The 27,922-nt window shown below is 40.7% G+C and overlaps 1 protein-coding gene across 3 annotated transcripts in view; it reads right to left on the bottom strand.

The window, feature by feature from the left end:
- The window catches only part of DLC1 (DLC1 Rho GTPase activating protein), a 214,725-nt gene that overhangs the window by 12,701 nt on the left and 174,102 nt on the right, over positions 1 to 27,922 (bottom strand). For 2 of the 3 annotated variants that reach the window (XM_066548398.1, XM_066548399.1), the window contains 3 exons: positions 12,639 to 12,710; positions 9,466 to 9,547; positions 2,533 to 2,596 (listed from right to left, as the gene is read on the bottom strand). In XM_066548398.1, the coding sequence (XP_066404495.1) occupies positions 2,533 to 2,596; positions 9,466 to 9,547; positions 12,639 to 12,710 (218 nt within the window). Of the gene's footprint in view, positions 1 to 2,532; positions 2,597 to 9,465; positions 9,548 to 12,638; positions 12,711 to 25,363; positions 25,456 to 27,922 lie in introns of those variants that run through there. The other variant, XM_066548400.1, reaches the window with a different exon arrangement.

The following is a 27,922-nucleotide window of genomic DNA, read 5'->3' as shown; positions in this document are numbered from 1 at the left end:
ATGCAAAAGATATACTGTTCATAAAAAGAAACAAACAATACAATCTACTTTAAATCGTTCTATTTTAAAAAACCCTAGTATCCATAGACTTAATTAATTGGTCACAGTGGATAGCCCTCACATCAATGGAAATTCCTGGCATGCATAACATTTTAAACTGGAGTCAGTCAGGGGTTGGGGTCCCTCTGGACTCTCTCCAAAGCTACACTTTGTTGATAGTGGCTATATGTTTATACTCCTCTTCGCAATTATGAGATGTTTCTCATACATTCTGAATTTTAGTGGCTTAATTCCTTACCCCTTTGGGAACTCTGAACAGCCTCCTCACTGTGACTAATGAGACAGCAAAAGAAGCTCCTGCACTGCTAGAGTGTGATGGCTCTTACCTGGTCCACTCTTCCTCCCACAGGCTAGCAGCTAACATTTTAAGAATGTTCTGTGAATTCTCTACTTCAGTCTAGCTTCGGGCAAACTTTAACACTTGTAGATAGTGAGCAGCAAGAGCTCACTGACAGTGTAGCACGTAAGTAAATTGTAAATAACATGTTTGATGTATGAGTAATGCTTGGAGTACAATTACACATACATCACTGTACGCCTACAATCTTTTCATCTAAATACTGAAAGGGAATGATCTTGACCTATTTGGTCTTCCAAATATATGGAAAGTTTCACGTTGGAGGAATAAAACCAATGAAGATATTTTAAAATGACACCATGAAACCACAAAGTAATCTTTGGTGTTTAGAGTAAGAAACACTAATTGCAACCCAGCTCTATGAACTTCACTTCATTTATTTAACTTGCTTTTATTTAAAAACAAACACATATGAATGCCCCAAAATATAACTATTTGTGTGCCAAGACTACAAACATTCATTCTTTGAAAAACAAGTAAATTATTCATATTTCAAGTAGTTTATGTATGCATACTTCAGATCCTGATTATCTCCTACTTTTACTTTTTTCTTTTTATAGAACATTTCATCAGCTCAGGAAAATAAGTGAAATACTGTATTTACTTCTTATGACCAAATACACATGAGACACAGAGCAAGCATCATTTTCTTTGCCTCCTAACTACTGAAAACTACTTTTGTCCACGACTCAGATGAAAACCCAAGAATTCTGGCTTACTTATTTAAGTTTTCAGCAGGAAAAAAGTAATCTGAAACTGCCAGTGGATAATAATGATGGTTTGGGGGTGAATGAGATTCATTGGAAGAAAAAAAGAAGTAATTTTAATTTGCAAAGAAGTCAGTGGAAACATAAAGAAACATGTTTCTGCCAGCAGAATTCCCTAGTGTTAAAAAGCTTTAAAAGCTAAGTATTGATTTTATTGACATCAATAACAAAAGGGAATAGGCCCCAGGTCCATCTGCCAGAACATGGGTGGTGAATGAAATTCAGGAAGGACTGAAACAAAAACTAACATCCAGACTCTGGAAGATCTGAGGTTTAGACCTGAAGTCAGGTCTGGTCTGACCTCTAATATCAACATTGATCATTCCACTGTTAACAAGGTCCAGGAAAAAGGATGAGAAATCTTCTGGTGGTCATAAATGGCAATCCAGCTGTCTACCCCTACTTTTAAGGAGTTCCTACATATGCTGCCTCAGAGTGTTATCTTCTGGAGCTTGGATGCTCTTTCCAACATACCTCTAACAGATAGGGGAAGAGGGGATTAATTCCTGGTAAACAACCTCAGAGCATTTGTATGCATTCTTGTTAGGGGTAGGGCAGCATTGTATTGCCTTAACTCAGTCATCTTTATCTGCAGTTGTCATATCCCAGGGGACGGTATCAATTACTGATCCCTCCTAGGACACACACAGAGTTTTGAGACAGCTATTGAGTGGCACCTTATTAGCAAGTTGGTACTACCTTACTGAAATTACAGTGGATGCTCTCTTATTTCTCACCCTGCTCCACAGGAATCCTGAAGATTCAGGAAACACTTTTAATTCTTGCTGAGCTCCCTGGAAACATGTAAACTTTCTGAAAAGGTAGCTGTTGTATTCTGAAAATATACTGGAAAGGAACCAATGTGCCTACTCCTTTCCTTTGCAGGCCAGGCACAGTCTAACTGATCCTGTCTACATCACAATAAAATAATACAACTCCAACGTGACGGCAGAGAACTAAAAGTAAAGATGACATCCAAGATGATGGTCTAACATTAAGGTCAGCTCACTGTGGCCATCAAGCCTACTCTATAAAATCCTGCCTGAGTGCAGGCAATAGGCATCAACACCAACAACCTCACTGGCAGAGAAGTCCAGTGCCTTTCACACTGGAAGCAGCATCCCAGGGAAAAGTTTGCTAGACAACCTTTACCCACTGCCAAGCCTTGCAATTTTCACTCAGTGAGAACACAAAAAGAGATGTAAGCAGATTTTTTACTTTTTTGCTGTGTCCTTGCCAGGTTCTACTCAGGTGTAATCCTAAACCAAAGCTAAACAATCTGCTAGATGTTTTTTTTCCAGTTTTATTAACACATAATGCTGTAACAGAAGAATTAAATGAACTTACCCTTTTCCTGTGGGGACTAATTTCTAGCTTCATCACTGCACATTTGTTTAAAGTATTTAAGCGCCTGCAAAGAGCAAAGGAAACCATATTAAGAGAATACTCCAGTGTTTTGACATAGGCTATTCCAGTTCAAAGCTTTTGTGAAGGCTGTCCCCAAACTGCTCTGCATACAAATAGCCACAAGCATAGTTTCAATTAGAGCCCTAATTTACTTAACTATTAACCCATTACATTTGGCTGTACTCTAACTTCAGAGGGAGAGAAGGACGACTATTTGTCACAATTACCTGAATCCAAGTAAAGAGAAGTTAATGGAAACTTGGACTAAATTGAGAAGTACATCACATCCTACAAATTGTAATCATTACATTTGCTCTAAATAGCAGACATCTGAACCCTGAAACACTCAACCTTGACAGGCTAAAAATAACAGAAAACTCTTCCAGTTTGACACTGTAAAAATGTGACTATATTTAAAAAATCATGCTGCTTTAAAATTGTACTTTATAAGCTGAAACTTCCCAGATGAAAACTTATTTTCCACTTACTAGATGCCTATTTTGCTTTTGAACAATGATTATTTTCAATACAGTCCTGGGACAAGACCACTTGTCAGCTTAAACAAAAACTCAACCAGAACACAGACCCAATTTCTGCTTCCTAAACTGAAAGTTTCTTTCATATGTAAAAATACTTTTCTGAAGGACTAAAATTTAAACAAAAATAAGTCGCTGCAGCAGCAATAGCTAACCAGCTTCTCTGTAAAATGTGACAGCAGTCTGATACATATCTTGAAGTACTGTATGAATACATATGAGCATTCCTCTATCCCTCAGTGAGCTAATCTGGTCATCTGGTAGGTATCCCTAAAACAACCAAAAAATTATCTTTTTTCTCCTCTCTTCTCCAGTCACTCAGAGTGCAGGACTGAGCACAAGCAACTTAAAGCACAGCAAAAGCTGGTGCTATTTGTGACACAGCTCCAAGGCAGGTTAGGCTCAGCTAAGTGCAGTCTACCATGGTCTCCTGCCCTTCTCCACCTTCCCAAGAGCTGTTCCAAGGACATGGTCCAACTAAAATCTGTGCTGGTAAAGTGTGGTTAGAGAACTGCCAGTGCCATGGCAAGGCAAAAGGAAGAAACAGGCTGGACACAATGCAGAAGGCAGAAAAACTGAAGCAGCAGCTTCATGGAAGTGATAGTTTAGCCCTGTGTCAATACTTCTGCTCATGAGGCTGTACTGTGGGTTGGATGAGGAGACTAACTGAGCTGAAAACCAATCTTTCAATATTTCTTGGAGTTGAATTTCCCCTGGGCCAGCACCCTGAGCTGCATGAAGAGTAGTGTGTGCAGGGAGGAGGCACAGGAGTAGGGCTGCCCCTACTGGACCACAGCCCAAATTCAACAGAAGCAAAGCTGAGCTTTAAAAAGCCTAATTCATTCCAAAGGAAGTTGTGTAATTTGCACATACAAATTCATTTGAGTGAAGTGCAAAGAAGAGCCTGTATCTGCAGTTTTGAAAAACTAAAAAAAGAAAAGAAATGCTGACATGCCCTATTGCTTCAAATTAATTTTCTCAGATTCATGAAACTTGTACTTGGATGTAGAAAATGTGTGCACAGGGAGAATTACTAGTTTTTTCTCTTTTCCCTTGCCTTTTATGCACAGGATTGGCTGCAGATGGTATTTACACAGGGCTTGATCCTGAAGCCATCAAAGAAAATGGGAAAGCTGCTACTGATGCTTTCGCTGCAGGTCATAAAGCAAAAAAGAAAAGGCAGTTTGATCTATAATTAGACCCAGCCACAACACAGCAGAGAAGAAGAGAAACAGGAAGAATTGCCATGGGTCAAATAGCAGGGCAGTGGCAGGTTACAAAAGTTATCCAGATCTCTCTTTTTTATACAGATTTCATCTTTGCTCTGAATTTGGAAGGCAAAAGGCTCAGTCCTGCAGGCTGCAGCTGGTGGGTACATGCACAAGTCCAGTGATTTCAGAGGAATTGTATTTATGGTGCGGGTGAAGGGTGAATGTCCCATCTACATGCTAGACACAAGACTGTTTGGTTTTTTTCAAGAGGCCACACAAGAATCAGAAAGCTGCCTCCCTCTCTGCTATAAACACATTCTCCTCTCAAAGTCCTGGACCTCAAGACCAGGAAATATTAAACTGGTTTCAGTTCTATGTTGTGTAATAATTTACAAATTTCACAGTGTTGCAACCTTTGACTTATGCAGAGAGAAGTTACCACTGAATCCCTGGATCAGGCTTTATCTAGCTCCAGCCTGTCTGACCACTAATAAAGACAATCTCTGATTTCACAAAGATTACATCCCCAGACTTCTCTCCTACTCAACTAAAACCCCTGAAATAGGTGGGAAAGGGTAGAGCAAAGACCTTTATTTTCACAGAGGGTATTTAAAAAAAATTCCTGGCACACACCTCACAAAAATTAGTACAAAGGCAAGATAAAGTAACCTCCAATGAGTGAGGTTAAATTCAATAGCAGTGAGGCAAATAAAGTCTCTAATACATATTTGACATGGATGCATCTCAAAACCAATTTCCCTTTTAAACTTTAAATGCTTTGCAGAAATTGCATCAGGTCTGCAACTTCCATTATGTACATCACACATCCTGCTTCAACTTCTGCTCAAATTCAGGAGTGCCAAGGTCCTTGAACTACACACCACTGAAAATACAGTACAATATGCAAAACTGCCTTCCAAACACATTAGTGTGTCTTAAAATCTAAGCTTACCATTTGGTTTGTCAAGATGAGATTTAGCTATACAACTGTCATTAACCTTCACATAAGTTTGCAATACTTTTTAAGCCTATAAGCACATATCCATTTTCTACAGATCTTCTCATCAAATTGATGCTAGTTAATAAACCACAGTTTCCTCTTCTGGGTCTGGACCTTCTCCTTTGTTAACTCCACTCCCAGGTATAGGTTCACTCATCATTTCCTTACTGACAGTCAGCAGACCTGCCTCATTCTTTAGGACCACCTTACTCTGCCCAAACCTGTCTCAATGACACCTTCCTGAAGAGCAGATAGGAGACAGAGGGACAGGGCAGGATTGCTGCAGACAGCAGTCACAGCCACTTTCACTGCCTGGCTGGCTCAGTCTCCATTCCAGCTATGCCTCCTACCCTGGCCACTCTCTAGATACCTGTCTGGATGACAATATAATATTCTTTCCCATCATTTAGAGAAATGTCTTTGAGTCATCCCTCTCTATACAACTTCACATCCAGATGTTATCTTACTCCCAAGGAGCATTCTCTCTTCAAGACATCACTTTTCTTCACTTTCCATGGACTCCTACCTCAGTTCTCATTCTCTTTTACCCCAGCTGTGCAAATCCCTTCCTCCTGAGGGTGACCAAGGCAGCAGGACCTGCCTCTGTCCTAGACCCCAAGTCAGTCCATATCAGCCCTGTGTGCCCATTACACAGCCTGAACCTGCTGCACCCAAAACATGGGGCACTGGAGCTTCTCTCAGAAATGAGCAAATGATGCATTTTTATTAGTCTTCTCAGAAATGCCACACAAACTAGTTTAGCCTGAACTTCTTTTAAGAGAGGCAGCCTGAACAGGACAGTCACTATGAAAAACTGTAGTGTGAACAGCTAATTTCTAAATGAAAATGTGGTTTATGATGTGAAGTCTTTTTTAAACTAGGTACTAGTCAGTTCTATGTTGGGTATAACACCAGGTAATTAATTATGTTCTCATTAACAGAAGCTCTCACCCCATGCACCCAAATAAAGTAGTAGCAATGCAGAATACTGGATTTATACATTTTAAATTACGATTTTGAATTTGAGGAACTGTGTGTTCTACCTTTAAAGTTTAAAATATTTTCTTGATGGACTTAAATTCATAATTCCACTGATAAAGTCCAGCTCCATTATACATGTAACAAACTGTCTTACAATGGCCTTCTTGTCTCAGTGGACAGCCTCTACTTTGGCTCCTGGGCTTTGTCTGCATGTTCTTCTGCAAAGGAGGTCAGCTCTCCACAGACCAAATGATACAAACACTGAATGCATTATAACCAATTTCGTGGAGGAGAAATCCTGATGACAAAAGATTTAAGAAACCTCTTGCATATATAGTGAAACAGATTCCTAGCCATGCATAAGGAGATTTAAAAGGATTTCTATTATGGCTTGCTATGTATTTTGTACTTAGCAACAACCTCTAGGATAAGCATGTTTCAGTACTTAGTTTCATCAGCACATGATGCATCCAGTTATCCACTTGAGATAAATTCCCAGGCATTAATCTACATAAAGTTTTATGAAACCAAGGCCAGCACTGGTTTGCACAGTCACTAAAGAAAGCATCCAAGGAAATTAAAATACGGTCATCACTTTTACATTTTTAACCCTACATTTCATGGTAAGATCACTAAATGACATTTCTTAGCCATCTCTTACTGAGTGCCATATGCTATCTTTGTAGTTCAAGTCTCAACTACTTTTCACTTGAAAATTTTCCTTAAAAAACATAATGGGGTGGGTTAAAGTTAACTTAATTTTTCTGCTTACATTAATAAGATTATTAAATAATAATTAACAATGCTGTTCAGATGTAAGCTATCATTTAAAATGCTTCAAACTTAAAAAAGAAATCCCTGCCACTGTGATTTCTACAGTCTTTTAAAAACTATTGTTTCACATACAGTTATCAGAACAAGGTAAATAGAACTTCTGGGAAACACTGGCTGTTACACAGAATAGCAGAATCTCAGCACAGACCTCTTACTATTTTGTTACCATCCACTGTGTACAATGTTCACTTAGCTCTGTGCTGAAAGTGCAAATAACTCCCACAGTATTCTGATTTTCAGTCAAGAAATAGTGATAGACTTACAGTTGTGAAACTGCTCAAAGCCTTTACTGAGTAAACCCCTTTACTGTTTACACACTGACTGTGGCATGAGTCAAAATAAACCCAGACTGCAGGCAGAAAGGCAGCATTCCAAACTATGTGCTTCTCCACAGTTTTTAATGAGCTTTGCAAAATCAAACATGGAGGCGTAGAAAAAAAATCGAAAGGTGGAAATGTTGTGATAATGAACTGCTTTTGGCTAACACACAAGATCAAAGGCCAAATTCAGACATCTGAGATGGTTCATTGAATGACTTCAATTTTATTTTGAGGTGGGATCTGAATGATTCTGGGTATACTCCAGTGTCAGTTTTAAAGTTATTTTGTAAAAGATAATTCTGATGTATAAGCCACAGGCTTCAGAATGATACAGTTCAACCTTTAAAATCTTTGTCTCATAGAGATACGGAGTGTGTGTTGCTATTTTCATCAGTGAGAAACAATCCACTACATAATTAATCCAATCCACTGTATAATTAATTAATCCCAGGTTAAAAAGTATTCTTGGAGGAGAGCACCAAAAGCAAAATATGCTGGCCTGACTGTATTTTGTTTTCCTGGCGACGGAAGACCATGCTTCTGGGAATCAGCATTTATTTGCATTGCTGTGCTTTCTGTTCAATGACTTCACAAGTTCCAGAGCACATAAATAAGTAGACCAATGCATCATATTTAAATACTCATGGAATAGGTGTTCCACATTTGAGGAAGGCACATCTTGCATGAATTTAACATTAATGAGATTTTTCCCCTCCTAATGACTGGACAACAAATCTGTTTTCTTAGTTTGAAAATCCTGTAAATATTTCTGAAGAACTTTAAATTCCAGTCTCTCTCTTTCCCTTCCAAGTATGGCAGTGATGGCATGAGAACACTATAAACTTAAAGCTGTTCTTAAAAGGGTTTTGTAATTCATTAGAATTACTGACATTTAGAGTTGCACACACCATGCATGCAGTATCCAAACGCATTCATTTTGCAGGCAGTTTGGAAAGCTGCCATACTGAAGGACAGAGCCATAAAACTGCACTTATTTCTAGGTAAGAGGAGACATGAGAAGTTAAAGCTTTTTTCCTTTTGCCATTTAAGATTGTGGACTCGCACTAGAGGAGGTAACTGATGGATGGATTAATGTTAGATGATGTCAGATGGGGCCATTGTGATTGCTTTTATGACCAAACTGGTAATGCTGAGGCTGTAGTTCTGTAAAAACCACCCTGCCACACTCCAGCAAGTCTTGCTCCCTCTTTTTCTCTACCTATCCCTTCTCCTCCTTCTGCTGCTGGCTGTGGGGTCCTGCCCCGTTCATCACACCTACTATGAACTTCATTATGGTTTTTCACTGATTTTATTCACTAACCTAGAAAAGGACTATCAAGACGCTTTCTGTGGGGTGGGCCAGTTGAACTGGTTTGTGGAAGGAGCCCATAAACAACAAAGATGAGTTAATGTGAGCATGTGGCTGAGGGCAGAGCTGTCTTTGGAGTAGTGATAAACTAATAGATTCCCTTACATTGTCCCTTTCAGCCATACCACGTTACAGGGCAATGCACTGAGGCCAGCATGAGGGTTTGTATATAGAGCTCTTTGTTTATACACACAGCATTTTGTTTGTATGCACAGCTGTCCACCAAGGTAAGAAAGGGGAGTGATGGAGTGCAAAGCATTGCTTTGCTGATACTGCTTCCAAAAACCCAGTTCCTGTGTGGGAATTGGTGCTGCAGTTGTACGTGCTGATGGCTATAGCCAGCACAGTTCTGCTTTCGCATGCCCAACTTGGGAATTAGGAAAGAGCAAAGAAAGTGGAATAATAAAAAATATGCCTGTGAAATCCCTTTCACAAAGATTCCTGCCACTCTCCTCCCAACTTTCTTTTAAATAAGATCCCCAAACATTACTTAACCCAATAAGGTATTTTAATGAAAACCACATACTTTTGTGTGCTTTTTTTGGTTGTGCTTTTCCCAAGTCCTTTCTATTACACAGGAAGGGTTTTGTTTCAAAATGCAGTGTGATTTTTATTCACCTACCTGCATAACGCCTCAATAGCATCTCTGTCCAGAAAGTCATGCTCTCGCTTGACTAGAGCAATGTCAATTGGAAAAAGGAGATCTGCAGGAAGAGAAAGAGATCAAAAACCAAAGTGAAGCTTCCTCCCAGTGACCCGTTATTTCAAACAACTGCTCAGCTGCCTGCAGCTGAGCTCATCAAGATGCCAGTGATTGGTGCTTAGGTAAACACATGCTATCACCTCAAATGCCAGAGGTGCTTCCTTTACATCTACAAACTTTTGACATGAAGCCTTGATAACTGAGAGTTTATACACAGAATAGAGGAAAAATTATTAAAGCAGAGATGAAACAATGGGAGATGGAAAAAGGCAAATGCAAGCTTCCCTATCAGATATCAGAAGTATAAACTGATTCAGGCCAGATTTATTTAAAACAAATATGCAATCTCCATCAAAATACTAATATCTCGCATTAAAGAAAAAAGGCCAGTAAATGCCAAAACTCTGTGAAAGAATGAAAAAAAAAGCCTTGAATCTCCTTAGCCGTTAATCAAGCTATTTAAGTCTGACACTGTTTCATTAATGAGATATGGCTTGAAATGAAAGCAAGCCAAGCTGCCCGGACACCATACTGCCTCCTTCCTTAGGAGATTATTTAGGTAAACAACTGGGAGAGTGAGGGGGAGGAAACAATGTTGGCAGAGAGCTGAAAATTTACTACAGCTCTGAAGCAGCAAACACATATATATCATTTACTGTACTCCACAGATTCCTGACTGTCATACAGGTCCTGATCTGGCATTCCTTGCACAGCTAAAACTCCCACCCAAAGCTGCTGGTTCTTCAGGGTGCACAGAAATACAAGGTCAATCTATGAGCAGACTGCTGCAGTTACACACAATTTCCCTGATCCAAGTAATTGTCTATGAATTTTTAAATTTCTATAGACTAGGAAGAATGAACTGATATTAGGAAAACAATTAAGATTGATATTAATTTCTAGAAAGGTATTTTCTAAGAGAAAATGAACTCTATGAATTTTATGAAATTAATTCATTTTCTGTAGCAACAGAAATGAATTCTATGTCCTTATTTTCATAGCATCATACAATAGTTTGGGTTGCAAGGACCTTAAAGTACATCTAGTTCCAAGCCTCCTGCTATAGAGAGGGACACCTTCCACTAGACCAGGTTTCTCTAAGACCCACCCAACCTTGCCTTGAACACTTTGAGGGACAGGCTATCCACAGCTTCCAGAACTGCCTCAGGAATACAAACGATAACATATTCTGCAAAATGCTAGAAATTCTGTATTTTCTACAGAAAATTGTGGTTTTAGCAAAGCAAATGGCAAATTGTGGTTTTAGCAAAGCAAATGGCAAATGTTTAATCTCCCATATTAAATGTACACTGCGTGGGAATACTCCATATAGGTAACTTCTCAGAACTCTTGTACTATAGCCACTTGGTATAGTACAAGGCCTCCTTCACAGGCCTCCCATTCACTGTTTTAAGTAGAAAATGCAAGTAAAGAGAGTGAGCACATTCAGCCTGTATTTTTCAGCAGTGCTGATGTAAGTTTTTCCACTGGCAAAGTCATATCTTAAAATGTCCACAGGAGAACGTGTGAGAACTTAAGTGAGAGAGGTGACGTGAAAGAAGCTGATAGTCTGCATAAGACCCTTTTTTAATGCTTAATCTATGCTATTGCTGGCTTTGTTGTTGCTGCTGCCAGGGGGGCTTGCAAAGGACAATGGTATATTGTTTTTCAGTAAAGACAGCTGTCCTTTCAATGAGTATGACTGGCCTTGTTCTCACTGCTTCTCTCTCACCTCTGTGGTCCTTTTGATGTTAGGCAGGACATGCTGTTACAAGAGAGACTTCATGTAAGTTTAGAATCTCTAGGTAGGGCAACGGTCCTACACAGGTAGGACATGTTTTCTGAATGCAAGTAATTTCTTGGGGGATTTATGTCTCAGTATTATAAGAAATCCATAAACCCACCTATTCAACTGAGAGTTTTGTCTCAGTTGTAACAAAAACTGGAAGTACAGTTCCAGCTCCATATCCCAAGAAAATCTTGGCATCTCCATTAGCATAGAAAAAAAAGGAAAGAAAAAAGAAAAAATAAAAGGAAATTTAATTTCTGAACAGGCAAAGAAAAGTTTTGCCAAGTGCAGCTTTTGGAAGTGCTATTATCATCTCATATTGCAAATGCAGCTGCAAATCAAAGCTAAACAAGATCATTTTTCAAGAAGGTCAGCTCAGCATTTGCTGTAATTTTCAGCAGTTATTCACTGTAATAATGAACTTTCTATGCTCGTTCTTACAAGCAGCAGCTGGAGTTTGCTTCATAAAAATGAAGAAGCAGTAAAGAGTGCATAATAATTTCACTGCAGTGAAAGTAATTTTAAGTAGTGTGGGGGTAAATTCTGAACAATAATATAGATATATAAAAAGCATGTCATACTTTCAAACAAACTTCTATATGCTACTCTGCATCAGAGCGTAAGAACTGTATGTTAAACCTGCAGGTTTCTAGTAGGCTGGAAAGGCAACGAAGAAAACAGTTCTCATTGAGCAAAACCTTGTAAAAGCAGACACAAAATGAGTGCATCCCAGAGAAGGACAAGTGACTGCAGGAGGCAGCCACTCCTCTGAGGAGCATCTGCACAACCACAGCTTGTACGCTCTTTTTCCCTTCACAGTGAGCCCGCGTCTAATTCCAACCCAAACCATTCTGAAGAAGCACACAGGACTTGGGAATCATGAGGCATACAGACATATCCATGCATATGCAGAATTTCCTACTACTGTTCCATTAGGAGAGCTGGCCAGTGGAGCTTTTGTATTTCTCCAAGACTGGGCTTGTAGCAGTGGCTGACTATGTTCCTTTCTGTTTTAACCAGAGGGAACATACCACAGTGGTAACCTTTACATTCATTCTATGATGATGTTTGGAAGATTCAGACTAAAACAGAAACCTGAAACAAATTCAAAACTCCTGCATTCTTCAGAGTCTCATTGGGTTTGTTACATCTGTGTGTGTGGTGGGTGGCAGAGAGCAGCCCAGTCCTTAAAAGTCATCTCATGTACTGGAACTTCAGTGGTGCCCCTGAATCTCATTCATTGGTGAATATTCCATCTTATTGTTCAAAAGTTGCTGGGGGAGGATTGAGTTCAGGTGCCTACCTTCATAAAGCTGCGCATACTGTGGGAACCCAGCAGCCCGCAGCCAGTCACAAGCTTCCTTGGCCTCGATTTCTGAAAGAGGACAGAAACAAATGACCCTCTGATTAGTGATCTGCAGAGAAAAAGCTTCTTCTCCACCACTTCTACTATCCCCACTGCAAAATAAGCACAAAGGTTTCCAGAAACTTTGAACTGAGACACACATTTGTTTCTCCCAGTTTGCTTTTCTTCTTGCTATCAAACTTATCTTAGATTCTGGAAAGTCACTAACGCTCAGCTGCTATTTATCAACAGCTCATCATTTTAATGGTAAGAGAAACAGGCACTAATGAAAACTGCAGCAGTTATGGATTATCCTGTACAGTATTTGTTAACACTAGAAAAAACAATCTGCAATCAACATGAGTAGCGCTTGTTCAGCAAATCTTTTGGTCCTCTTGGCACAACTCCTTTGTCTTGACAGAAATTCCTTGCAGAGCTCGCATTACTGTGCACTTTAACACCTTGTAGATAGTACTGACAGACTCAAGTCCAAGAACAACTGACACACTGTACTGCAGCTTATTCAAGCACTTATTTACTACCCAACAAGAACCTAGTTTCATTGGAAGTCTACGAGGTATTTATGAGTTATTTGGTGTATTACAGGAAGGTTTTCCTCACACTGCCCAAAACAGCATGCCACAAAATGAAATTATTCATACACATATATGTCACACAGAAAGAAAGGAGTATTAGTCTGTGAATAAACCACATACAAATTCATCTGCTACTTAATACATAGAGATAAAGAGTATGGTATCCTATTAGCTCAAACTAGGAAAATATAAAAGGTACCTAGGGTATTCTCCAAGTGTTGAAGGAATGGATTGGGCTAATTATGTTCTTCAAAAAATTCAATAAAGTGCTACTGGCAATTTAGCTCCCTGCTTAGAACTGATCAAACAAACAATGAGAAATCAGAAAGAATTAAAGTTTGTCTGGCTTTCATTATATTCACTATTCCTGATGGACCAGGAAACAAAAGCTTCATTATGCACATCTCAGTACACAATTTTGCCACCTACTTGGAGAGGATACTATGGCTACTTGCTGCAGAAAGGGGCCTGCTCAGAGTTACTCCAAATGCAGGTTACTGCATACAGGGCATTAAAAAGCCAAACACAGTGTAAGTAAAATATCACAAGATTTTGTCATGCTAAGAAATAGTCTCAGTGAGATATAGGTACACAAATTGGATGAAATGGCAGGCACATTTTAGCGTCTCGAAAATGATGGCAACCCCACTCTCATTTTCCAAATTGCTACAATTGTATTAAAATATTTGTGCTTTGCCAGACTACTTTGCTAAGACACATATCCAAACCAAAGGGTTAAGGTGAGCCAAAACACAACATTCCAGATAAATAAACATCTAAAAATCCACTCCTGTTGAAGTCAGGACAAGCAGGCATTTGTGCAACTTGTGTTTGCTTCACCTTTGGGTTATGGCACCACATGAGAACAAGCACGTACAGACGTATTGACTTAGCTACTGATTAAGACAAGGCATTCTTCAATTCCAATTGCAAACTATTACAAAGTTTTGCTTAAAGTAGTATTTCAATTTCAGTATGCTAAGGAAATATGTGGGAAATTCAATAAAGAAAAAAATATTTGAAACTTGTATGGCTAAAGCAAGGACAAACAAGACGATTGATTAATACTTCAGAAGCAACTAAAGTAGCAAAGCAAAAAATCTGCAACAAATTTTTAAGACTACTTAAAATAAAACACAATATCTTATAGGTTGCATTCTGCAGAAGTGCTTGGATTGAATGAGAATTTTGCTTGATTTAAAACCAGGAAAAAAATTATCCTAGATAACAAGCACTTGGCAAAAAATGCAGGGAGATGCTTGCAGTGCAATTAAAAAAAGTGTCAGATTCCTTACTACTACAGGCACTCTTCAATGTGTTTAAATATTTGTTCACAGGTCCTTTACTGAGCACCACAGGTGTATGGCCTGTAAATTATTTCTAGAGCTAGAAAATTATGAATATGCATTCCCTGGACTTTTTTCACCATTCTCTACAGAGGCTTTGTGTATCTTTTCGCAAATGTGCCAGGGACGTTGAGGTTACATTTTATGGGCACCCACCTGTCACGGGCCTTTGGGATTTTCAGAGCATATTTGCTTTCAAAATACCTTTGAGAAGCTCCCAAGAAGTTTAGGCAATGAAACACCTGATTTTTTTCCTATCTGTCCACAAGAATTGCAGAGAACAATAAAACACAAGTGCACCTGTCCATCGATTAGGGTATGTAAATGCCTAGGGTTGGGTACAAGACAGTGCTAAGTGTTTAAAAGCCATATTTGCCCCATTTTCATAGGGCAAGTTGCAAGTCCTGGAAGAGCAAAGGGTTGCAAGTCCTGTTGCAAGCCCTTGAAAGGGTGAAGGGTTTGGAGTACTCTCCTGAACAAGGGGCCAGGCAGTGCCCTGAGGCCAGGGCTCTCTCCATCCCATCTCCACCCACACAAGCATGGTCAAGAGAGGGACATGATGGGTACTGATAACAGAGGGGAGGTGGGACCCAAAAGTGGCTCCTTTTGTTCAACTGAGGTTGGCCAAACTCAGGATTCCTCCTAGACTGTACTCCTTTGTGGTGTGACCAGACAACAGGAAAGGTAATTTTTTAACACAGCTTTCCTATCTCAACCTTGTTGGCTACTGATGAGCCAGAGTATGAACAAAACTGTGTGTGTGTGAAATTCAGGCGGACCAGAATATAGTCAGAATCCAGCCCAAGGTACACTGAATAAGCTGCACAGAAAGCAGAGTACACTGAACAAGCTTCCTCACGATATGAGATACAAATTTAAACAGCTGAGAGCTTGTCTAGGTAAAAAGTTCATTACTGCAGCTTAACTGGAATCTGTGCTTGAGAATAATATGCATGGTTAAACCTGAGGTTCTGGCCAAATCATTTAAACTACCCTAGAGGAAGAAGCTCATTCCCACAGTTTCCAAATTCCAGCTTCCAGGAGCATTAGCTCTGGGACTCTTGGTTTGCTAGCTGCCAGTTCCATATCCAAGTGGACATGAGAATATTTATGTGCAAGTCCTTGTCATCCTGATCAGTGGCAATCAAGATAATAAGAGACAAAAGAAAGAAGAACAGGTCTTCCAAAATCAGACTTTCCAACTACTTCTAAAAACATTTAGAAGGGATAGAGCATTGAATAGCCTTTGTTCAGTATCCCAGGGGACATAGGTTACAGATAATTATCTGAGCTAGGAACTCACTGCATTTGCTTGGCTGGGGCCAGCTAATAGCCACAGGGAGGAGAGGAAACTTGCAGAGGAACTCTACACTGCTTTCCAACCTATTTTAGGAAAGTCCTACTTCAGCCATGATTTGCAAAGCAATTTCTGATGAAGACCTGGCAGCTGAACTGATAAGCTGCTGCAGGCTGGTCTCACTCCCTCCTTCCCACTCCATCCCTGCAGTGCCACTTCCTTTCTGAATCTAACATCCTTGCCAGTTAAAACCTTTACAATAAACTACCACTCAGTCTACATTCCAAGCAAGAAATGTATGCACAGACGTGCATCCTGTGCCCTCCCCCAGCAGCAGGAGGTTCTTTTACGAAAAACCGCTGGCAAGAAAGAAATTGTGCTATTATTTCTAAATGTCCTGATACAAAAAAAAATCCAAAAAACCCAAAAAACCTCTTAGAAAGTAAACCAAAACAAATTAAAAAAATCCCACCCAAATCCCACAAACCCCAAAACCAACAATGAAGTCTTTATTCTTGGTGTCGTGTAAGCAAACAACAGGCAAATGTGTTAAAGAGGAAACAGGAAATTTTTATTGGAACCAGCTTTATTTGTTAGTCTGTTTTACAAAGCAGTCCTCCATACTCAAATCAAGGGTAGGAGTTCCTTTTGTGTATGGTTGGGAGCCATTAGTCCTTATTTACCCACTTCCAGAGGGATTAGGAGAACTCAATTCTTCCCCAGAGTAGTAAATGAAAATGGAAAAGTCTAACTTCCCTTTTTGTTAAACTTTGGTTAATCTTGGTTCCTGGCCTTGTAAGTTTGCAAGTTTAGACCTTCAGAGTAAAAATATCTCAATTGACACCTTGTTTGAAACTGCAGTTGCAGAAGGGAGAACTGTAAGATGTCTATAGTCTTTTGTTTTATGATACCTTCTCTCCTATAGAAAAGAAAAACCCCACAGTGATGCTGCAATAACATTCTTTCAGAAAAAAATCATCATAGCAGTCCAGTTAAGACAGCAACAACATTTACTTTCATTCTTCTTTTTCACTTCCATGAAATAACATGCAATTTAAACATTAGCTCTTTCAGGGTCTTCAGGACAAGGTGCAAAGCAGATGTATCTTTGTACAGTCATGCATTGACTCAATTTTCACCTAAGTGCTAAACATCTTATGAACAGTTTTTCCAAGCAGATGGTTTCCTCTTGCCTCAACTCAGCCACCTTTACAATCATATTAGCACCTCCACACATCAGTTCTACCCATCTCACCTTTTGGCTCTGTTAAGAGAGCAGCTCGTAAAAACCTGTAGTGAAACTGATAAAATCAGCACTGTCAAAATCAAATTTAAGAAAAAAATGGGCTTCACTTCTGAAGGTTCACTTCAATGTCCTACATAGCAACTGTTTTTTTTGAGCTTCTTAATTGCATCTTGGTCCTTATTTTTAAGTAAGTTATTCTAGTTGAAATTCACTATTTGACTTTTCTTTCAGAAGAGAGAAAAAAAAAAACCTTGTAGAAATTGAATATAAAATTATCTTCCTGAATTAGTTTGCTGGAGAGGCTCTCACATACAGTGCATAGAATGATTCCAGACTTTCATGAAAGCTGGACATGAACACACTATCTCCTTACTTCAATGTCTAAAACTCCATAATCTATCTGCATATTTCCTGAGGCACAGAGGAGCTCACGGAGCACAGAAAGCACAAAGGATTCTTCCCATCCAGGACTGATGGTCCAGTTTAATGGCTGCAAATAGCTGGCATGCTCTTTTTCTGTCTATATCAGAAATTACCTCTCCCTACCTGTCACATCCCTCTGAAACTTCTGGTGCTTTGCAAAATTTTTGTTCAACTCAAAAGCACTGTCCTGAGCTACTAAGAAACTTGAGATCATTCAGGATCATTTTTTTTAAGACCAGCTGTGGTATATGTGAGAAATACTCTTCTTTGGATAGAATTCCACTGCCCAAGTACAAGCAATCATTTTTCCTAGTGCTTGAATCCCTGACATGTGAATTGTGGTCCCAACATTAGATCTGATCAGACTACCCTACCACTCAGTCTACAGATACATGAACACAGATGTGAAACCTGAGACAAACCGGGGAAATAACTGCACTGTGGCAGCTGTCTACAAATGAGCAGTGCAGGCATTGAAAATGATAAATCAGCTCTGTGTAATGTCATATGCCTGCAGCCCTTTAAAGTTGGGACAGTATGACTGACTTCCTAAGAGTAAGCCTGTTATGTGTCCAGGGCCACAGATGGTTTCCACTTTGAAGATATGTGACTGTTGCTTGAAAATAATTAAATTCCTTCTCATAAGTCTGTTTTTTCTCAAACTTATATCGTTTAATATTCCTTAGGCAGTATCATTAACTTAGTGCTCCACGCCTTTCAAGAAAGCAGCACATAGCAAGGACTAAAGAAAGCAAAAATATAATTAGTGAAGAACAGCATTTTATAAAGATAATGCACTCAAACACAAACTTGGGAAGTTTGTCAATAAATGTTATACCACTAAAAATGACAGCATTCTGAAAATCCCATTAAAAGCTCTTGCCAAATTTCTAACACACATGGAATTTCTTCTACTTCTAGGAGAACCATCTAATCATATACAACTGTTCTAGAATAACAGTCTGACACATTCAGTCCATGAAGGATGCATTTCTGAAAGACAGTGAGATCAAGAGAATATAAAGCACAGCTTTTGAACTCATTATGAGCTTGCTGGTTTTGAAGTGAAAGCTAACCACCTTCCCAAGAGAGTAACTTTTCTCCTTTCACCTTTAAAGTGCAAGTTACATTTTGCATTTGCAGCTGCCTTTTTTGATGTGCTCCTCTGTTTCAGTGTGCTTCAATTTACCTTCTACAGTCAAACAATACATGCTGTGACCTCCATTTACTGCTGCCTGCCTCAGCAATCAATTTGAGCCAGTGTGGATGCATGTGCAATTTTAAGAAAATACCTCTTATTAAAAACTTTCAGAGGGATGGGGAGAGGGGGACTCACAAATTCTTAAGGCAAACCATATATGACACCAAATACATATACTGCTTCCTAGTCATAAAACCCCTAGAAACAGTGATGAATGTTACTCAGATATTCCACAGCTATATGATGACGACTAAAAAAATACTCTCTTTGTGTTGTCTCCTGCTGGCTTTGGGTTAAACATGGGACTGACAGGCTTTTTCAAGTTACAGAGCCTTGAAGCAAGACAGTAACTATGCAGTTGATGTTATGTATAAACCACAGGACACTGGAAGAAGAAACAGAGTATGTTTGGAATTTGTGTGGGAACAGATGAAGAAGTAAGGAAACAGATGTTTAAGATCATATATTGATGTTTTCTCTGAAAAAAAAAGCAGGAAGCTTGAACACTGCCCCTTTTTTTTTTTTGGTCAGCAGAACTTTTGAAAAAAGCAAATGGCTTACTTCCACTGATAGGATTTCAGTTTGTTTATTTCCTTATTGATGAAAGCTAAATAAAAATAAAAATTTTTTAAAAAAGAATGTGACTGGTTTCCAAAATATCTACAGAGGTGTATGTTGGCTGTATGTACCTTCCCTCCTTCCCAACTATGCCAAATTACAGAATATAGTACTTTTAATTGCTCACTAATACTCTTGCTAGCACAGCAAGCACAATACTGCTTTTGTGGACCAAAATCTAATTATTAAACTTGAATCTCTTTTTCATAGTCTTCAGCATATCAAAATCACTTCAGAACTTTTTCAGCTCACAACATAAAAAGAGAAACAATTTGTTGAAAGTATATCAAACATTTAGAGATTGAGACTACCCTTGTTAAAATCAATGGGGGCCTCCGTAAATTTCAGAGGACTTAACTAGGACTTTCCCAGCAAGGATCCACAGATCTCTAGACCCACAGGTCTCTAAAACCCAGCAAAACTTTTGCAGGAATAAATGGGGTCAGTTTCGCTATTTTTAGCATGGAGAGAAACCCAGGTTTTTATCAGAGCACAAGAAAGGACAGTGGCCTATTTCAGGAGGTCAGAGAGGCACAACCATCACCTCCAGAGCATGCCCTGGCTGGCAAGAGGTCCTTTCCTCTGTCAAGAGGACCAAGCACAACTGATTACCTCTGAAAAGCACCAAATCAACATCATTTCAGGATCTAATAAAGGGCCACTGAAATAAAGGATATTCCCCATGTGTCTGTCAAGCCCTTTCCCTATACACTTTGTAACAGATTGCAATTACTGCTCATTTTCACCCCACTAAATATGCTTCTAGCTTCCTAAGGTTAGCTGCATTACTTGCTACCTTGTTGAAGACTTTGGGAAAGCATGCTCTACCTCACAAAAGAATCACACAACTCCTAGTTTACACTGCAAGTTAATAATTTATTCCTAAATAGGGTTTTGTTTTATTTTGTTGATGTTTTGTGTTGCTTTTGGTTTTATTTTTTTTTACATTTTGAGCATGTAAAAAAAAAGGAGAATTCAGAAATAAATTTAAAAACCAATTGATCTGAAGATAAAAACTAACTTTGTTTAATCAGAAAACTACAGCTTGATGTGGCAGTTTTCCTGTCATATAACAACTCTTTTTATAGGTTAAAGATGGTCTTCTCCCATCTTGTTTTTAAGAAGGTTCACAGATAAAGAGGAAAAAGATGTCAAATGACTTAAAAAACCCTCAAGAAATAATTGGGCACGTGGGTTATTTATCTGGCCTGCTTAACACAGGGTGGTCTTGGAGGAGGATTATTTGGGGCAGAGAAAGCAGTTAGTCAAATCCTCTGATGGAGGTCATGTTGACAGATTCCTGAGTGAGAACCAAATCCTCCTCCAAAGAGTGGGAAATAGAAGATGACTTTAACCTTCTCTCAGAAATTACTTGGTCAGCATGACCTTTGAGAACATACTGAAGGGCAAACATTAACTGTTGCTAGTCCCATGCCCAGCACTAAAATGCACCAATTGCCCCTGTCTGCAAGCTTGTGGTGTGCAAAGCTCAGCTCAAAGGCTCATTCAGCTCCAAAGGGAGGCAAAGGTGAGCAGGCCCAGCATGACAGGTACTTCATCTAAAAAAGGCACAAAATGTGAGCTACCTGTTCAGATCTAGGAAATAACAATGCTGTAAGAACTGATCTGAACTGGCTCAATGGTTCCTACAAAAGAAAATAGATTTTCTAGACAGTTACTTCTTTGAGCTTGTAACCTCAAAACTATCCATGCATGTAGGAAGAACTGTCTGGAAGAATGACTGCCTTTCCATCATAACCATTTACAGTTAACCTCATTGATGATCCAGTCCCAAACTATATTGTATCATCCTGTGGGGATGATACAACACTAGATACAAAATACCACTGACAGTGAACAGCCCAGCATAAAGCTAATTGCATCACAGACAAATGCCTTCTTCCCTGATGCAAAATTAAAGATGTAAACATGGATTTTTCCAAAGCAAATATTACTATGAATGTCCTGTTTTTAGATAGTAGAGACAGTTGCAGTATTGTCTGTGATACTGCATACTTGAAAATGCTTCTCTCAATACAAGATCTAGTGGTCACATTTTGTATGGATGGAAGAAGAAGGAAAGTTAAAACAGATCATGAAGCTTTACACTGGAAAGTTTCTTCTGTCTTATGAGCACAGGAAATCTGTTCTTACAATTCATGGAGAACAGAGGGAAGAGTGGCTAGCAGGACATCAAATTCTATGGGTCCACAGGGTCACAGAGACATCATCCCCAAAATGCAAAAATGCGATGGGAGAGGAGGGCAGAGGGGCATGCATTGTTGATAATCTAAATAATTTACTGAATAATCTGATAATTTACTGAAACTTCAGTAAATTATAAGAACAGGTCTGGGAAGGTCAAACTGTGTCCACCACTGGCTTCAGCAACTGTCTTTCCAGCATCTACTCAGGAATCGTTCTTAGTACAGACCACTGCATTTGAATAGAAATATTTAGACAACTATAAAAAAATATATTTAAACCCAGATCTACAGAACTCTGCACCCTTTAGACTTTGAAAAAAATGCCCCACAAGAAATAAGTGAGCCATCCTATTGTGTCTTTATAAGGAGAGACCAGATAACATTTTTTTCCTGATCCTGTCTCATCTACCACAGTCCTTCCCAAGGGAAACAAATACTAGACAATATTTGAAAGAATATTCATCCTAAGAAATAAAAATGCTTGTCACACTCTATAACTTTCAGATAATGAAACTGAATGAATTACAGCCAGGTGGCTAAGTCATTCTCAACTCTCAACTCTCAACTGGTTCTGCCAGTTTTGCCAATGGTACACCGTACTAGCAGATCTACTGATTTCAAAGATGAGCTGAGTGGGATAGGGTAGCACTGTCAGCAAGAATGGCCAAGTAAGTGTCCAGTAAAAAGAACCAGAAAGTTCCACTCACAGCCCAGTCCTGTGCCTTTCATTAAAATTTCTCATCACTGAAGACAGAATTTGTTTTTTTCCTTTGAACAGGAGGAGGGAAAATAGATGAGAAAATAAATAAAAAAAGAAAACAGCAACAACAACAACAACAACAACAACAACACTTTGCAAAAAACTTTGGAAATCAAAAAACATGCAAGACCCTGATACCCTGCACCATGGAGAATTACTGATTTCTTAGATACAAGCAAGAAATATGCCTGGAATTGCTGAAATTACCAAAATTGCTGTATATCTACACTTACTACATTACTGTATAGAATATAGAATTTTGTAATTAATTCACCTTGAAACACCAAGATTCAAACCGTAAGCAGAACAATATGGTATGCAAAGAATATAAATTACACAGGGCATCATGTCCTTATTTAGTGGAGATCAAACTAGCAAATTTTCTGTGAACTGCATATCATTTGATTGCTGTATTTCTATAACATGCACAGGAAGGAAGGGGAAACATCTGAAGTTATTTTTATTTCCCCAAGTCTTGTAGCTATACTGTATGAATGCTAGGGTGGGTCTGGCATTGTCTGAAATGTGTCAGGGTCCTTTTGCATAGCCTCATTTCCTTCTTCCTGTCGCTAGGAAGGATAGTTAAGCATGAAAAGTGCTTGTTTACTGTACAGGACCATCCTGTTAAGCACATGAGTTCTCTTCCTCTGTCTCCTTTTAACCAGCCGAGGGTGCATTGTGTTGTGCTCAAGCTGGTAGCAAAACTCCCATCAGAGGAGAATTGGAAGAGAAGTCTGAATCTCTCAAGAAGCCCAAACATAACATACTGTGGTATTCTGCCTAGAAAAAGAAAATTTATAGTGCAAACTGCATCTCTAAATATTTGCGGAACTCATAAATTCACATGCCTCAAACAAACCACTGCCTAGAATGTAATGAAACAGAAGAACCAGAAAAGTAAAACCAAGCCACCTCATCTCCTTTTTCTAGGAATCTTAATATAAGCATTGAAAATCAGTGAATGAGTACAACTACAGTACCTTTTTCCTACACCCCAACAGAGGCAAAATACACTGGGCATTTGTAAGTTTCCATGAGCAGCATCAGTCTTCCTCTCTGGCCCAGCAAGAGCAGCTGCAGAAGTAGCTGGGAAGACCCTGACTCAAGAATTAAAATTCCTAGACTGAGTCTACACTAGTGAAAAATAAAACCAAATAAAACCACCAGATATGTTCTTGCTGTTCATTACCACTTAGAAATAATATTTTATGACATGTAGGAAGTTAAAGCCTTGTGGTGTTTAAAACAATGTATTAGCACTTCCTTTTGATTAAAAAAAGTGTCAGTTAACAACCCAAGTTATTTTAAAAGAAGATGGGATCAAGAATTCCTAGAGGTCACATATCTCCAAATGCTCGGATTTCTATGAACTTGTAGATGAAAAGAATCTTGTCAAAACAATATCTACATCTTCTCTTACATATACTTTGTTCCATAATCAAAGAATCTCAGTCCTAATTATGATCCCATCAGCAAACTGAAATAGTAACCCAAACCCATTAATCTGAGGGATCTTTTGTTTTTGTTGATTCTACTGGAGATGCAGAGCAGGATGCCTAGGGGACAGCAGTAATAAACACCTGATAGATACACTATTGTAGGCTACAGCTGTGGCATCAACAGACACACCTAATACCAACTCCATGTGCTGTCAGACAGCAATGGCCTGCTTGCCAGACAGATGCTGAATCAGTCTGGCACTGAACTGTTGGCAGATTCATACTCAGAGGCTCACAAGAAATCTGCCTATTATCTTCCTTAAGTTCACTACAAATAGCCTTAAAACATAACCTGACTCAGAGAATTGTTATTGAACTGCTGTCAGGAATTTCTTGATCAGGGCAGGGCAATTCAAACAGATCACACTTACTCCTGTAAAAAAAATAAAATAATTGAGGGCTAAGATAAAAGTGCATTCCTCAGTCTTTCAAATCAGGTGTGTTAAGTACTATGACACATCAGCAGAACCTTCTGACTTAGCTAAATACATTGTTTAAATGTAGTTATTTCTTCAAATTTTCCCAAAGAGAATATGAGGGGGCAAAAAAACCAGAACACCAATAGTACCAATAGTAAGTGCCTTGTGAGGCAAGAGAGCTCATTAGGTTAATGGCAACACATCGCTCAACAACTTCACGGTTTCGGTCGAACTAAGTCATTGCTGTGGTTTGCAGAGAAAGGGAGGGTGACACGGAACGTAAAACTGACCGACTGGAAAACGGCATCGGCTTTCTGTTTTCCTCGAGAAGGGAAAAAGGAAGAGGGGGGTAGGGGCGAGCCCGTCTGGCAGGAGGTGCTGCTCCTCCACCGGGATCAAAGCCGCCGGGGGTGACATCAGGGCTGGCCACCGCCGCACAGGAGGAGCCACTGGGCTCCTGGAGGCACTGGGCTAATTACGGAAAACTTCAAAAGGAACTCGACGGTTCCCGTCTCGCAAGGGCTCCCAAAAAAAGAAAAAAAGCCACCCAAAATAGAGAAAGACTAAAATTGGGGGGGGGGGGGGGGAAGAGGAAACGGAAAAAATAAAAAAAAAACCAACCAAAACCAAACCACCGAAAAAGAAAGATGCGCCACGGGGTTCTTCAGGGAGCGGCCGCGGCGCTCCGCGCCCGCGGTACCCCCGCGCCTCCGCTCCTGCGCTGTTAACCCTTTCGGCCGCGCTCCCGAGCACAGCCCCGCGGGCGCTCCCCAGACACAGCAGCAACCCCGGGCTCCCGCAGCGCTCCCGTCTCACCTGGGGCTGCCGCCGCCCCGACGGCGCTGCTCACCCGCGCACACGGACGGGCGGCGGGGCCAAGCGCCCCGCGGGACGGGGCAGCCGCCCCCTGCCAGCGCTGCTTTCCCGGCTCCTGCGGGACAACAGGAGCGGGATCCCGTCCCCCTCTGCCCCATGCGCTGCCCCGCGGCACTTTCCGCCAACGCCGCCCGCGATGCGCGGAGCTGCGCCTCCCGGCGCAGAGCCGCCACCCCCAAAACGAGCCGAGCTTACGTGTGAGGATCATGGTCTCCGCCGGCCGCGGTGGCTCCGCGGGGCTGCCTGCGGGGCCGGCTGGCTGCGTCCCTGCCTGCCTGCCCGCCTGCCTGCACGGCGGCGGCGGCTCGCAAGTGACACCGGCCGGGAGCAGCGAGCCCCCGCCCGGCCGGCCCCTGCACCGCCCCCGGCCCGCCCCCGGCCCCGGCCCCGCTCCGCGCCCCCGCCGCGCCCGCAGAGACCCCCGAGCGCGGGCACGCGGCGGCAGAGAATGGTGACACTCGCGGACACACCGCACACACCGCACACGCACCCTGCACACGCTCACGCACACGCACACACACACACACATGCACACGCACCCTGCACACGCTCACACACACACACACATGCACACGCTCACGCACACACACACACACATGCACACGCACCCTGCACACGCTCACACACACACACACATGCACACGCTCACGCACACACACACACACATGCACACGCACCCTGCACACGCTCACACACACACACACATGCACACGCTCACGCACACACACACACACACACACACATGCACACGCACCCTGCACACGCTCACACACACACACACATGCACACGCTCATGCACACACACACGCTCATGCACACGCACCCTGCACACGCTCACACACACGCACATGCGCACGCACACCAACGTGCACACACACATACGCACCCCTCTCCGCTGTCCCTCCACTGCACGTCTGGGGAGTCCAGGGGAATGACACAAACCAAAGGTAACGTGCTCAAAAACGGCATAAAGGCTCCTGTGCCTTTTGTTCCTTTGGTTTCTAATGGCTGTCAGCTCTTGCGGTGGCCAGGTTTATAAAAAGCAGTCAGCAAAGCTCTCAATACTTTTCCCAGGAAACACAGAGAGGAGAGTTGACTGAAAAGGCATCATGGCTCGTTGGTGTTACAGATTGGAGAGGTTTGGAATGGCCTGAGCAGCCCAAGGCATGGGGGATGCTGAGCCTTCAGCCAGAAGCAAGCCATGCAGGATGACCAGGGCATGCCAGTCCCTCCCTCTCCAGACAGCATGCTGAAGAGTGCTGTGAAATTTTAGAATTCTTGAGCACCATCAAAGACTCAGTCTGAACCTGGATGGAAAACATTTTTCCTATGGGGACCACAGAACAGTGATAGGCGAGTCTTGGAGATAGTGAAGTAAGCCTGGCTTCATAGCTATGTGTCTGGCAGTCACTGCCTACACTACTTACTCCCCTTTGTATTTTGCAAAGTTTTTTTAAAATTCTTTTTGCTTGGTTGACACATGCAGGACTGTAAAACAGCACAAACCAGGTACTTTTGAGCAGCTGCCAAACTATAAGCATGGAAAAAAGTATTGTGAAAATTTGAAAATATCTGGACCCTGTCAAAGATTATGATTGGTTCATTTTCTTCCAAGCCAACATCATATTTTGTATTCATTGGTGTTATTCTAATGTTCAGTTGTCATTTCTGCACTATGAATACAGATATAAAGTATACATAGTGAGAAGCTTGAGCTGGCAATTTCCTGAAGATGGAGAATAAACATCTCCCCCTTCTAGGAGGAGGAGGAGGCTGTAAACTGTGGCCAACTGGCCATTATAGTGTTTTTTCTGGAAACCCCTACACAGCTCTAGATCATTAATTTACTTTAATAGCCCAGAAGAGGATGGAAATGCACTATATCTTCAAGCTTAACTTTACATATGTTACCTGCTTAATCAATTACCTCTTCATATCTAACCTGGCTTATTGCACTTTTTGGCATAGCCACATTTACCTTCATTTTTGAATGTTTCTTGTAAGGTCAGGATATATGTTGATTAGATAGGTCAGGCACGTAAAATGTTAATTCCTAACTCTACCATGGGGAAAACAGACATATGCTATGCCCCAGCTGTTGAACAGCCAAAGTAATCCCAATCTAATTGGCTTTCTGTATGCATTGTCTTTCATTTTATGCAGTCGGTAGACTAGTAAGTGTCAGAGTAGTCCTGACGAGATGAAATATATTGGTTGCATATTGTGTGTGATTTTCAGTCTGAATTCCAGGGGAAAAAAAAAAGGAGAAGAAATTTCTCCAATAAATATCCTCAAAAGGAAGTGGGTGGGGGGAAATGAAAAAAAAAAAATTACCAAGAACATATAGGGAAACATGCTGGCCCAAAGGCATTTCTATCACAATAATAATGCTGGAACCAGGAGACCACCAAGTGTCAAGTTAATAACCTCTGTAAAAATCAGGGTTTGTTCCTGTAAACACAGACTGCCTAGGCTGCTTCCTGGACCAAGCCTTCATTTTGTATAGGAGGCTTTTGTATAGGACCCACAGGAAGCTTTTGAAGGAGGAGAGAATGGACTTCACAGAAAAAATGGGAAAGGTTGGGGCAACTTGGCATTGTGAAAGGGAACTCAAAAAAATCTAAAAATGAGATGAGACACGTACAATAGTGAAGTAAAATCCAAATTGAGAGGGTCGTGTGATAGTAGCAAATCATGAATTTGAAGTCAGAGATTCATTTGAGGATTCTGAGAGGGGTGAGTGATAAGATCGGT

The sequence above is a fragment of the Molothrus aeneus genome, chromosome 4 (genome assembly GCF_037042795.1).
Source record: "Molothrus aeneus isolate 106 chromosome 4, BPBGC_Maene_1.0, whole genome shotgun sequence".
In the NCBI taxonomy this organism is placed as follows: Eukaryota; Metazoa; Chordata; class Aves; order Passeriformes; family Icteridae; genus Molothrus; species Molothrus aeneus.
This window is presented reverse-complemented; position numbering and strand designations above follow the sequence as displayed.